The sequence below is a fragment of the Thunnus thynnus genome, chromosome 19 (assembly GCF_963924715.1).
Source record: "Thunnus thynnus chromosome 19, fThuThy2.1, whole genome shotgun sequence".
Taxonomy (NCBI): domain Eukaryota; kingdom Metazoa; phylum Chordata; class Actinopteri; order Scombriformes; family Scombridae; genus Thunnus; species Thunnus thynnus.
The window spans coordinates 23,136,866-23,151,653 of NC_089535.1; the positions used below are offsets into that span (position 1 = coordinate 23,136,866).

Here is a 14,788-nt window from a genome sequence, read left to right on the forward strand (position 1 = left end):
CAGTAAGTACCATAAACTGACAATGTTTTGGATAAATTGACTTGGAAAAGATGCTCTTGAGATTAATCCCAGAAGTGAAGTCCCAGCAAAAGCAATGGGTGGGAGTGGAGGAGTAGGAGAGTTAATGAGCTGCACCTGTCCACCACTAGTTGCTAGAGTGTTAGCCTCGCTGGGACTACAGTTATGGCTAAAAAGTGCAAATTTTCTTCACTTTCTGCACTACCCCATGAGTCCCACTGTTCCCTCAAGTGCTGCAGCATCTCACCTTATTGCTGGTGTGGTCACGAAAAAATTGCTAGCAAACTCAGTTGAGGTGCAACATCCACTTATTACCAGTGTGGAAAAAGCCTCACACTCTGGCATTCCACTTCCCCAGGAGATTTGATCATTTTATCATTTATTGATTATTTATGCATCTAAAATGTTTATTACATCTAATTCTTACATTATGATTAAGTACTCTTTCCTATCTAGTAAATTATTTTGTGAGGGCACAGTTAGGCTCTCTGAGTTGATATTGAGGATGGCAAGCCACAAAAATAATTACCCTATTGTTTTTATGGATCTGATGGTCTCAGTGCACTTTATGTAGGTTGTTTTGTCTTGTAAATAAAGACAAAGGCAGCTACACAAGTGAATCATATTAAGTTAAATATTAATTAGCAGTGTGTGTCCACTATAATAGAGGTCTGGTAATTACTTCCATGAGTGATATTTGAAGGCAGCATGACACAACATAAAGGATTCAACAAAAGCAAATAGTTGCTGCTTGAATTTCTGGTGTGTTGCATTTCCTAAAATTACTGTTTGTAATGTGGCAGGAGGAAAATCACCAGGACACATTCCAAACACAAAGTGAATTGGCAAAGAGGAATAGTGATCACAAGTCGAACCGCATGAAAACAAGCTGAGGGACAGAAAACAGGGTTTTTCCTTAACAGCACCATTGAATATTGAATAGGGCTGGTTAAAATGATAAGACAATACTACCACTGACAAGATGACACAAGCATATTATTATGTTTTTTTTTGTTTGTTTGTTTTTGTTTTTTGGTATGTGCTTCCTTTCTTCTCTTTGAGACCTTATCAAATGTTATCCAAATGCCCAAAGAAGAACACCTGCAGCACAATTAGCTAATATCACAAATTTGGAATTGTAAATTATAACACAATAATATATCTATAATGTGATTGAACTTGTTGACATCCTCACAGATTTTTTAGCTCTACATTCTGTGAAGCTGTAGGATAGTTTTGGACATCTTTAATAACTAGTTTAGATTTTTTTCCAGTATTAAAGGACCTGAATAAATGAGTAGAGAAACATAATGAAGATGTAGATACTTAAATGCAGGTGTACTGGATGACAAAATTAAGCAATCAACATCCTAGCAGGCTCTTTGACATACTGAGCAGATCCAATTGAGCTCGAAGAAGATGACGAAAGATGAAAAGTGACTTTTAGAAGAGGGTTCAAATGTCACTCACAAGTACTGAATGGTTTTATGAGTAGGAAAATGAGATGGTATGGCCTTTGCTGTCATTGGATCTCAACCCTGCTGAACACCTAGGGAGATTTCTGAGTGACGTATTCAACAGTGCTCTCTACTACCCAACTCGAAATACCAAATGAGATAATATCTTTTAGAAGAGTGCTGTTCATCCCTCCAGTAGAGCCAGAGACTTCTACACCAAGAAGCACTGAAGCTGTTTTTGAGGCTCTTTGCAGCCAAACACCTTTCTAAGATGTGTTATGTACTGTATTGTAGGTTATACCCTTTCATTTTTCAGCCATCTGTACATATACATACAGTATACTGCATGTAAACGATATAGGGGGTGCTTGAAGCTACTTGGGGAAATGATCTTCAGCTGCTCTGTGAATGTGTGAACAGGATGTGATGCAAACACACTCTCATCTTTTCACTCATGTATGCAGTATGCTTCATTTTTATATCATATTTATTTATGGCTTGTTATAGACTAGTGACCTCCTAACTTTGCCTCTCCCAGCCAGTGTGTGCTAGGATCAGCTCCAGTCGTCTGCAACCCTGAACAGGAGTATTCAGAGAACGGATGGATTGATAAATATTTATTTATTCATTTCCACATTAATTAATGCCACTATGAACTGCAAGAATACTGATGAAATATATAAACTTTTTTATGAACATAAAATACAAAAAATGATTAAAAACAATAACAAAACAGAAATACTCCAAGCCATAAACAAACCACTCAGTTATTTATATCTTTATTTTTAATCATCTGCTATGAATTTGACTGCTTTGAAAAGGCAATTACTGAAGAGTAGTGGACTTATCTTCTTTCCAGATGTTTTTCCAAGGGAACATTTAAAATTGGTTTAGTAATTACTAGGTCATTTCAATCAAGGTTAGATTTTTTTTTAAAGCAGAATAAAAAAAAAAAAGAGAATATGAGAGAGAGTGAGAGCGAGAGAGAGCGAGAGAGAGAGAGAGAGAGAGAGAGAGAGAGAGAGAGAGAGAGAGGGAGAGAGAAGCATTAATCTTTCTTAGGTGGTTTTCTGGGCCTCATTTACTGCACAACCTGACCCGTGAGATGGTGGAGATGACGAGAGTGAATGACACATGTATTTTTTAAATTAATATAATTAAAAGTATGATACTGCTGAGGAAACACAGATAATCCCTCATTTCCATTTGCAAAGTCATGATGGTAATATAGGATTCTGGACCCCCCCCCCCCCCCCACCCCCCACCCACTCCCCGTATTGTCTGTAGCGTAGTAGCCTATTACATTTTATGGGCTAGTTGTTTCTTCACAGGATTCAATCCTGGGTCTAATTTATCCTTAATATGCCTCCCTTAGGAGACAAAACCCATTGATTTTAATGTGCTTGGCAACTTATCATTGCTATGTGGACAATACCCAGCTATCTGTCTCCTTAAACCTTTCACATTTTAGCAAATAATGAATTGTATAAAATTCCCTGGTTAACATTACACAGTGGATGGCACAAAATATCATGCAGGGAAGGTCACTGTAGAAGTGCTGAGAATGTTTCAGACATCATGCAAAAAAATCAACGAAGTAGTGGTAGTAGGACTCTATCTAGGACTCTATAAGACGATCTTAAAAGCGAAATTATTTTTCTGAAACATCTGGATACAAGCATACACTGCTGCATCTCTTTGCACCTGGAGGTAACTCTTCTCACAACATCATTAGTTTCCTGTTTGCGTCCCGTTAACAGCTGCTGCAGAACACTGATTCTCAGCTTTTGCTGCTCCAGGAGAAGACATGACCTCACCCTGACACTTCACTCCCTTCACTGGCTCCCAGTTCAATTCCGAGTTGACTGTAGGGTTTCTTCTGCTTGTTTTCAAGGCTTTAAATGGGCTGGATGGCACAGACCTTTTAGGTCAGTTCATAGAAAGCTCTCAGCGATTCCACAGAGAGCTCAAGCTTTAGAGGTTGCAAGCCCTGGACTGTGGAAGAACCCTCACTGAATCAAATCTGCAAAACTCATTTTGTTCTCAAGAATTCTTATGCAAGTCTGTACGGCTGTGAATGTATTAGTGTTTGTGTTTTGCATGTATGATGAGTTGTTTTGCTATTCTGGTGTATCAAATGTATTTCGTTTATTATTTTACAGCATTTTCATTGCCCATGGGTGTTTTCAACTTTGATTTATTGATAAACTTGACTTCCTTTGGACTTAGTCACCAGACCTATTGTTTTGTTTTCAACTATGTGGAATAAACAATATGCAGTGTTTTTTATGAAAACTTTCCATATGTTTTTCCTGCATATTTTAATAATTCTAGTCTCATTTTAAAGAAATTCAGAAGTTAATTAAGTCAACATTTGAATCACTTTGTAATGGAGAAATGCTCAAGACAGCCATTATTCTGAAGAGCAACACGAATGTCACAGGACACATACAGCACTCATACATACATGGTCAGACAGGTCTATTCAGAGTCATAGTCCAGTCTTACAAAATGTACTTCCAATGTGCATACTAACCTCAACAACACATGTCCAGGGTCAATCAGCAGCACACATTCCAGGCATCCGCTAATGAGAAAAAGATGATGGAGACTCAGTGTCAATTTGTTGACTTTAGTCGCTACAGGCTCAATATATTCAGCATGAAAGCCAAGGTAACGAACAAGGTGATGCGATAGTATGCATCAGTAAAACCATTTGTTAAGGGATTCATGCATTTCAATCATAAATTAAATCATCTTCAGGGCCTAAGATATACTATTACAACAATATTTGTCAGTCATTTTCAATTAATTCCATTGGCTCATACTTTGATCTACCTTGAACTTCTGTAATTAACTTCTATTTTCATTTACTTAATACAGCCATGCAGAAATATGCAAAAAGTACACTGTTGGTCAAAATCATTATACATTGAGGTAAAGATTATTATGGGTGATGCCTCACTAACTCATCAACTCAACAACTTATAGACCATATTTCATAATCAAGCCATAGCCTGCTGACTGTCAATCATTATTTTGTGGAGAAAAAACAACAAATCCTGGTAGGGGACTCTGCAGTGGGCTGTTGGTCACGTCAACTGTTGCCTCTAACACCACTCCAGGCGGGAAGCTGAGATTTTCTGCCCTTGTTGTCAACACCCCAATTTTCCTAAATAGGGATTTAATCATCAGCTGAGATGCCAGACATCACTGCTGGCTGCTGTGTGCTTGCTACTAATTTTTGCTCTCATGTTGCTATCATCTCATTCGCTGCTTTCATATTGGTATTGATTGTGAGTACATACCTTGTCATGGATGATCTCGTTTTTCTATTGGTTGTTGTTTGGCAGGTGCTTTGAAATGTTTACATGCTGTTTATTTTATTTTTTATTTTTTATAAATCCTCGTGTTTAAGTGTTATGGGGCTAAATTGTCTTTTCTGGTTAATGTGTTCCATGCAGACTCTGATGTCTAGTAGAAAATATTGTATAGCTTTCAGAATGTAAAAACAACTTGCTTACAGCTCACTCACATAATTACTTCCCTGTATTACTGGCTCTGTGGGAAAATCAATATGGGGAGGTAGTCACGTTCACATTTTCTCCACAGACCTCAGGTAAACATTAAGAAAATATTCAACTCAAACTGATGTGTTTATTTGACGGCTTACTTTGCTGTTCTTCATATCATAATTCTATTTACGTAGCTCCTGCTCAGTTGGTTTATGCTGCTACTCAAGTCTGCTGCGCTCATAGCCAACCTTGAGCTCATATATGTGTACCGATGGTCATCTGCAGCTTGTCAAGGCTGCATGGCGTTTCATAAAAAGAGACTGTCTGCTCCAAGGAATGAATTTCTGATTTTAATATCCGTAGTTGATAATTATCTACTGCATAGCTGACATGCATATCTGCTGCTGCACATCAGGTGGATTGCTGTGTTCAGATTTTGATGGTGTAGATAGTGTAGTCCCTGCAGTGGTTGGAGATGCTTTTATTGGGTAGTGGCCACTTGCTGTGCTGAGTTTGGTGTATTCTTGTGGGGAATGACATGCTCAAAGTCACCAAATATCAACTCTCTACATACTTTGAATTTAAAATAAAAATATTTTATGCATTAGGCTTAATGAAATAAAGTTCCTTTTGATTGCCTTTTCCTAATTTCTTCCCAGAGTCCTGGTTTGTTCATACTGGAATTGCTCTTAAATGACATTGTGGAAGGAGTACACTGCTTTATCTTATTATAGCTCAGTTGCTGACCTCTGGAAGAGGTTGCAGATGTGTATTGTGATGAATTCTGGGGACTGGGACATGCTTTATGGGCTGCACTGTCAGATGATAAATATTTCCTTAGTTGCCATGATGGCACTGTATGCTCATCCAGGTTCAAGATCAGAAAAACGAGTTAGGAGGAGGAGAAAGCATCAGAACAGCAGTTGGCGATGATGGTATCGGATATGATCTCAATGAGAACCCTGCAGTCCCCCAGTCAGGAGCAGATGGCTGAAACAGATCATCTGTTGAACGGCACTCCTGGTGTGGGTTTGCGAAAGCAGTTTTGAAATAACTGGTGCTTAAATAAAGAGTCACCATTCGTTCACTGACAGAGTTTGGTGTTTCAGCTTCTTACTCCATTTCTCTGGAGCAGTTGCTGACTAATTGTTCCGACAGTCATAATTAAAGTAAAAGCCACCTGGTGAGCTGCAGTCCAAGCTGGAGATTATATGAGGTAATCAGTGATTAGGAGTCATTCCTAGAGAGGCATGTACATTGCTGTTAAAAAAAAAAAAAGAAAAAAAAAAAAAAAAAAACGGCTCCTGAATGAAACTTAAGATTTGAGTGTCAAATCAAATTAACATGCCTTACATAAAAAGAATGATTCGTTGGTGAGTCAGCCTTTGTGAGATTAGGCAGAGTTATTAGTGGCACATTTATTTGAAGCGAAGACTAAGAGGAGGAGGGGGAACACTGGAATCAAAGGGTTGTTTTGCTGTTTTCGCTGAGGCCTGTGCCAATCAGAAAAATCTTCTAAGGGATGAAATATATATACATCAAGGCTTCTAGGATTGCTAATCATGTTTGCTATTTTCTCTTGCTCCAAGATTGTCTGCCTGAGCTTTTCCTTAGGACATCTCGATATTTTCACAAAATGATTAAATGTGATAAGTACCAGTTTCATGCATAATATGTGGTTTCTAAATTCTGATGCATTTATTGTGAGCTTCATTGTATCTGACCATCTCTCAAGTCACCATAAAATTATCTCTCATCATACCGTCTGAATTTTAACTTTGACAAGTCTCTTTATGGTAATTGTCTTGCCAGGCCTGTGTGTGCATGTTTTTGCTTCAGACATTGTCACATACTTTAAACTAGCCCTTTATCACCCAGTCTGAAATAGTAGATAGAGGCCATGTCTGAAAGTTACGTTGTTTACAGTGTCATAATGGCAGCTTGATAAATCTTACATCAGTGTATTTTGCTTAGTTTAACATCTTTTTCCTGAGGCCTTTCTGTGGAAGTGTTTTAGACTGCCAACTGTTTGGACTCGGGTCAACAGGGAGCCCAAGCCACATGAATAATGCATGGTGTCTGCTCTCAGGCATACAGCCCTGTCTGTGCTGCCACTGCACATGCAGCGCCGGAGACAGGGACCGAGTTACGGAGATGATAGAGAACAGCAGAGGATAAGACAGACACATAGAAAGGAAAGAGAGGAACATAGAACTACAGTGGATTATACCAACCGTAGAGATGTACAATATGCATGACAGGAAAAAAGACAAGATATTTAAAGGGTGAGCTCAGTCAAATGACAAAAAAATCTTTCATATGTATCACTACTACAGCTGCAACTACCAATTATTTTCATCCTCAATTAATCTGATTTTTTTTTTTACATAATTGAATGTTCATTTTATAAATTGTAGTGATAAATGCCCCTTATCCCAGATCTTATGGTGACATCTTCAAACAGCTTGTTTTGTCCAACCAACAATTCAAAACTCAAAATACATTTTCAAACCTCACACTCCAGAAGCTGGCTTTTTTGCTTGATAAATGTCTTATACAATTAATCAGTAATCAAAATTGTTGGTGGTTTATTTTATGTCAATGGTTGGCCTGGTAGCCCAGTGGTTGGGGAAGATGATAACAATGTCCCTACTTCGATTCCTGTCAGGGACCTTTGGTGCATGTCATTGCCTTCTCTTTCACCATGTTTCCTGTCTGTCTCTTCTACCTGCTGTCAATAAAGGCTATAATTGATCAATCAACTTATCATTGTGTTTATCAATGTTTTGTTTATCAATGTGACACACAAATAGTTTCATTGTATGTGCCCATGTTTGGAGATGTCCATCTCTTAAGTTTCAGCACCAGTTGAAGTGAATGAAATTCTGTCTGTGTTCCCCGGAGTATTGAGAAATCCCGTTTGACAAATTCTACAGAAAAGTGTATTTTGATTTACTCTGGATAATCCGCAGATTTTGCTGTCAGGTCTTTCTTTGGAATTAAATGTCATTTTTTAATTGTTTGAGCACCACAAACAAAATTCCATTCAACCGCACTGTATCAGGATGACAGCAGAAATCTCAAAGCTGGAATCCTCAAAACCTTGACACATACTGTATGTACACTCAGCTGTCAGTTTGCAGTAGGCACACTGTGCTGAAACTAATGCAGTCTTTTTCAACAGCCCTGCAATAAATCCTGTCAAATATGTTTGCTCACCCCAAGTATAGGTGACTATGTGCAAATCTCAAACTATCTGCATGGCCAGACACTACAGGGGATAAGAGGAAAAAAAAAATCTGTAATAGAGATGAAGAGAACCAACCCAAAACGTCATGAATAATGTGGAGACACTGAAAGGGAGTGAGATGTGGATACCCAACGGAGAGGAAAATGAACGAGGGAGAAATGTAGTATGGAGAAAGGGGGAGGGGTGTAGGTAAAGTGGAGTGAAAATACCACAGGAAGCGCCGGGCAGATTGGCCATCTGGACCTCTGAGTTGACAGCTTGACATGTTCCAAGTGCAGCGAACGTGGAAAAAATTCACTACACAGGGCCCCCTCTTGAGATATACAACACATTACACAAGAAGCATAATTAGAGGGCCGGTGGGGCCCGCAGTGAGTGTCACCGTGAACAGAACGGTCGAACAGAGATCAATGTTCTGCACTCTAAATTAATGAGGCTAATGTTGATGTGACAGCCTCGTCACCACAGATCTGTGGGCAATAGGACAGATTTCAAGGGGTGTGAATGAAAACATGGAACAGGGTACAAGCTTATTAAATTACAGCGGACAGCAAGCTCACACACACACACACACACACACACACACACACACACACACACACACGTAATCAGAAAATGCTTGATACACCCATAGAGCTTGAACACAAAAAATGATTAATGAATATTTTAATTTGACCAATTCATATTGCTCACCAATAAAGTCATTATTTCCATTATAAAACATACTGTTGAAAGTGAACAAAGAATACAGCTGCTTACTAAATATCAACAAATTCAAGGGGGAAAGCAGAAATTTACAATAGAAAATTACCATTTTCCAGTGTAGAAAGAGTTATGTTTAAAGGTTGAAACAAACAATTCACAACTCAATGTGCCTCAAATATAATTGAGAACTCAGAATGGATGAAACACAAGCACACGCACAACTGTGCACAGCAACATCTGCAGTCTCCAAGGGGAGAGGTGGGCTGATTATTTTAAGGAAAGTGAAGCATGTATTAAACAGAAGTCATAAAAATAAACAGTGCTCAAAGTTATCTTTCAGACAAGATCCTCCTAATGAAGACTGTCATTGCAAGATCATTTGTTCACAAAGACGTACACAACACACATGAAAAAAGCTGTAACGGAGCACTGCTGGACATGTTAGAAGTTGAGGCTTCTTTTGATTTTCCGTGGAATTTTTTTTTTTTAAGAGAGCAAATCCTGGATCTGTTACAACCCATGGTTGGGAGAGCCAAAAGCCAAAAAAAAAGGATCAATTTGGCTCTTTGGTATTTGGTGCTGAAAATGGCAGAAACACATACTCATAAAGTACAACATTAACAACATTATATCAGAAAATTACATTTTACCGTTGATAGGAGCTTTTTCTTTTTTCCTCTTTTGCTTCTGATTGCCCTTTCTGTCCTCCAAATCAAACTAGATAGTGAGGTTTGATTGCAATTAGAAACAACTTAGAAAAACTTTTTAAAAAAGCAAACAAACAAAAAAAAAACTTCACCGAAAGTCATTGGCTAGGGGATAGTTTGCTTGGATCTGGCAACTTTTCACACATTTGTAATATCTTCCAGCTGCTGACTTGATTTCCACCTGATGGAGCAGATCCTTCCTTACTGACAGGTGCACAGAAACTCAGTGAATGCTTTCGTAATCTTTCTGCTCCAATGAGGCACATTTACACCATCCTAGCCTTTGATTAGTCTTTCTTTAAAAAGATTTTGAAAGAAGTCTTGAAAGATGATGACATGATGCTTCATATGGAATCAAAATATGCAAACCCACTTTAAATTATACACAGCTTTGTTAGCAGAGCGGTCAGAGCTCCTTGTTCAGTGCATTTTCATTAATGATTCGTTGCTCAGCTTAACAATTTTAAAGCCTCTTGAATTTGCAGAGTCTTTTGCCTGTGTTTAAAACAATGCCCCGGTGCCCTCATGGAGACAATAAGCTGTTATAGTCTATACAGTAATCTCCCATGCTGGTTATAACCATCCATTAGTGCTCATGAGTCTTCTTCTGTGGTTCTGCTATTCACCGTGGGACAACATTTCCGCAACCATCTGTGTCAGTACTTGTGTAGTGATGAAGCAAGACGGAATACAGCAAAGCTGATGACCAAAGAGCACAGGCCAAAAATTAGAAGACATTATAAAATCTTAAGAAAAAGAAAAAGACAGTATTATCTCATCTTTATCTTCATCCGTGAGTGCCCTTGTTAGCATGGAGGACCATTTTAAATGTATCCTTGAATGTGAATTATGGGTGTAGGATCCTGATGGGTTCTCTGCATATGTCCTTCTCTCTTGTATCCCTGTTTGATGGTGGTTTGCTGCACCATCCAAAGCAGTTCCTTTCTGGGTTAATGGATGGTAGACACATCTCCCAGCCAGGCACCAGGTAGGGGGCGTGGGCATGTGTACTCATTCTGCAAGGAAATTGAAAAAAAAAAAAAAGAAGGACAAAGTTAAAACCATTTAACAGCTGGTCTCTGCCAGTTACAGAGGTGGTGGTTACAATGTAAAGTTAATTACAGTGCCCAGTGGTTTGATAACACTACAATGGGGCTGTGACACAGCCAGCAAAGCAAATTAGGGTAAGCAATTAAGCAGATGATGAAATCCCATGTGCTTAGATAGCTTAGAAGGCTGAGGTGGAGTGACTTCCCTGATGTCTAACAGGGACTGAATGAAAGCTCAATACACAGAAGTCTTACAGGTGCTCATTTTGAAAATGTTAATTAAAGCTGAAAAAATGAAATAACGAAAAAGGTCTAATTGGTCCTGGCTGCCTAAACATTTTGTCACTTCATGTTATGTATTGTTTGCAACAATGGATTTTTAAATTACCCTCTAGACAAGCATTGATCTGCATCTGAACAATGGCTAGAGACCAAATTATAACTATTTCAGTGAGACAAGCTAATTACATGGCAAGTGCAAGCAAGTAATGTCACACATTTTTCCTGAATTTTCTTTTCAGGTTCACCATACCTTAGAACACGAATGGATTTCTTACACACTGTATTTATAAATTATGACAACATATGTATATATATATATATATATATATATATATATATATAGTTAGTCTATAGTCCGATATTTTTGGATGAATTCAAAGGAACCAACTTTAATGTAAAATGTTAACATGAGCACATTTTCTTCATTCACACAATAGTTAAACTGACTGCCTGGGTGTTTGCAGTTTCAACAGGTAAATATACATTATTTAGAAAGAGTTAAACAATATATGATGCTATGTTTCAATACAGTGACGCAAAACTGAAGTGCCTGAACAGGTGCTTACATTTTCAATTTATTGTTATCTATTATTAATTTGTAGTTTTACACCCGTATGCAGAGTATAAAATACATTCAGTATTTGTAAATCAGAAATAGTGTGTGAATAATTTGGGACCTTTAAATGTCATTGCTTTCCCACAGGTCAATTCCAGCTTGTTGAGATGTTATTACAAATTATTAAGTGTTTTTGACATTTTACTCTCATTGGAGAGCCACAAGCTTTGAATTGAGCTTCGCATTGAAAGAGGCAGAGGCACACTCAGCCCGCATATACTAGTTTGCCTCTGAGCATTTGTGCTCTGAAACCTTCTACTTTAAGACTTAACCTTTAAAAGAGGGAATTGGCTACAGGGAAATCTAAATTTTTCTTAATAACACAAATGCTGTGAGTTTTGCCAGGCTAAGCAATTTCTAAAGCTTTCAGAATCTGCTGGAAATGATCCCGACTCAACTTCTTTCTGCTCAAGTTGAGATTGTTGTCAGTGTGAAGCAGATTTCTGTAACATACAGTAAGGCTCAGATGAGTATGCCCTGAGCAGAACTTTGACGTTATCAAACTGGCTGACAAGTCATCACTCAACTCTTTATCTACCTCTCAGGTGGATATGAGTGAAGACAGCTGCACAAATTGTCATACCTTAGACAATTTCAACGGAGCACACAAACAGAAACAACTCACAGTAAAGGCTTAGGCTGTGCTGTGAACACTTGCACATTAATGTGCGAGAAACACACAGACACAAAAGCAGAGGCATACAACCCTCGCAGGCACACATACACTTAAACAGAAACTCATCCTATCAGGTGATGGATAAAAGCTGGGAGAAAAAATGGAATAAGTAGATCATCTACCCACTTAATTTCTGTCATTATAATCAATAAGCAATATTATACACAATTGCAACTGGTAATGGATCATACACTGGCATTGCAGCAGCCTTGTTTATGTATAGATATAAGAAATATACAGTATATATAGCATTTGGGCTATATCTCTGACATGTTGCGCATGACATGGTACATCCAACATTCACACTACAAAATAGTATGTTGTTTTTTTCATCAAGTGCAAAATGTTGATTTTTACACTCTGCTTGTGTAGACATTGAGTAAATCCAGTATGCGGTCAAATGCAGTGACATGGCAGCAATTTGAAAGCAGTTGCAGTCACATCTCTTACATCTCAATTCAAGAGATGTTGCTTACATACCCTGCTGAATGACAATTTTCAGACAGCAAAATGTATCGTCTTGTTTCTTTTTTATGTAGCTTCGCTGCTGCTATAATGTATTGTGTATTAATTTCAGCACAACTCAAATGTTTGTTGCATGGACACAGACAACCAAGCAGTTATTTGTGAAAGTTCATGATGCTCCTACAAAATGATTTTCTTCAAGTGCATGGTAAATGAGGAGTATTGTAATTCACTGAGTATTGTAATTCACTCTAATGCTCACACCTCTTCAAACACAAGCATTGCAAACAGCCATTAGTTGCTCGATGGCTTTCAGCCATAAGTTGGAAACAGTGATTTTTCCATCAATTTGCATGAAAGGAGTGGTTGGCTAAAGATGTTTTTGTCCCCAGAGTCCACCAAGCTTCATCACTTCTGCCGCCAGCATTCAAGACTAACCACTCTTGAATGTGCTTCATTTCTGCAGTCTTGCAGAAGTTGAACATTCCTGTGGTAGAAAGGGAACTAAAATTCTCTGCTACTGGTTTGTTTTTTTGCAGGACAACTGGATAATACTAGTGGCCTTTCACAATAGAGCAGAACATTCTTAATTTGTCTGAAGGAGCAATTTTCCTCCACCACCTGCCTGTGGCGACCTCTGAAAGAGCTTCTACTTTCATGTAACAGCACAAAAGTAATTTCTCTCTCATAGTAAGGCCTATGTATCTCCCTCAGCTTTAGCCAAAGTGAAAGTTCCAACAAGCTGGCAAGGGGCCAGGAATAACTTGGCAAACATTACGGTCAGGGGTCCTTCCTTTTCACCAATGCAGGATGGCAGTATGTAGTGTATCTGTTGGTGATTAATACTTCACATCTCTCTGATTAATACAGAGAACCCATGATGCTTTTCCACAAGGGATCTTCTCTTCTTCAGAGCACAGCACATTCCGGGCATTCAAAATGCCATGCGGGGCTAATGTGATGTCCAGAGACAAGCCAATAACTGACAAGATACATCATGAAAATTTGAGTCTGATATAGAATTTTGGAGAGAGAAAGAGGATTTGTTTACCTCAAGGACAAACACCCAATGTCCTTTGTGGTTCTTGTGTCCCCTTGTAACAATCTACCCTTGGGTTGTGTTTGCACCCTCCCAACCCCCCTGAGCTTCTAGTTGTTGGCAGAACAAATGAGAATCTGGAGGGGATCCTGGTGGTTTCAGACTAGACAATTTTCCCTTGACAATCAGAGATGACTTGGCAGCCACCATCCTGATCAGTCCCCTCACACATTGCCACAGGGGAAAGGCATGACACGCACTGTGTCCAGACTCTCAAGGCGTGAAATCCTGAGAGGGACTAGCCTAGTGTTTAAAGAATTGTCCCCAGTAGTGGAAGAGATAACATGGAAAGCTTGAGTGATTCTTGATGGCCTCAAGGATTTAATCAATATAAATGGAAGGCCCTAATACATCCTAGATTTGTAGATGATATTATTGCTAAGAACGCCTGCTAATCTAAACCAGAACAGATTCGTCCTTGATAGCAATCAAATTAATTTTGAGATGCATCTTAATCATGTACCAGATAATATGAGAAAGACAGAAAAACTGAATAGGGTTTATGTGATCTGTGGAGGGATCTGTGCATAAACCTTTGCCAACTAAATCCACTGAAATGTCTCTGTACAATAAGAACATATCTGCAAATGCAGGTGCAATTTTAGAAACAGTATTGCAGATGCAGGTTCATCCTTTCTACAGCTGCACCACAGCTGTGCTTGTACATCAATTTTGGTACAAGGACATTTGTTTGGAGACAAACGAAAATATAGGTACAAACACAAAAAGTGCTTTGTGTTGGTGATTGTGCATCCACTGATATTGCATCTGCATGAAAACTGAGCCGTTAGTATAAGTACATATACAAAGGCTGTGCAGTTGTTCACAGAACTAAGCTTATGGTGTGTACCCATTGATTCTTATGCATTATAACAAATGGGTTCAACCTCAGCAGCACAGCAGGCATACAGTAAGACAGTAACTAAACATAACAGTTAAATAATAGCGT

At 38.6% G+C, this 14,788-nt stretch overlaps 1 protein-coding gene across 1 annotated transcript in view; it reads right to left on the minus strand.

The window, feature by feature from the left end:
• Positions 1-8,921: 8,921 nt before the first annotated feature.
• lrrtm4l1 (leucine rich repeat transmembrane neuronal 4 like 1) overlaps positions 8,922-14,788 on the minus strand; it is a 49,808-nt gene continuing 43,941 nt past the window's right edge. The window contains exon 3 of the mRNA XM_067574875.1: positions 8,922-10,668. Within this exon, the coding sequence (XP_067430976.1) occupies positions 10,603-10,668 (66 nt within the window). The 3' untranslated portion in view covers positions 8,922-10,602. The remainder of the gene's footprint in view (positions 10,669-14,788) is intronic.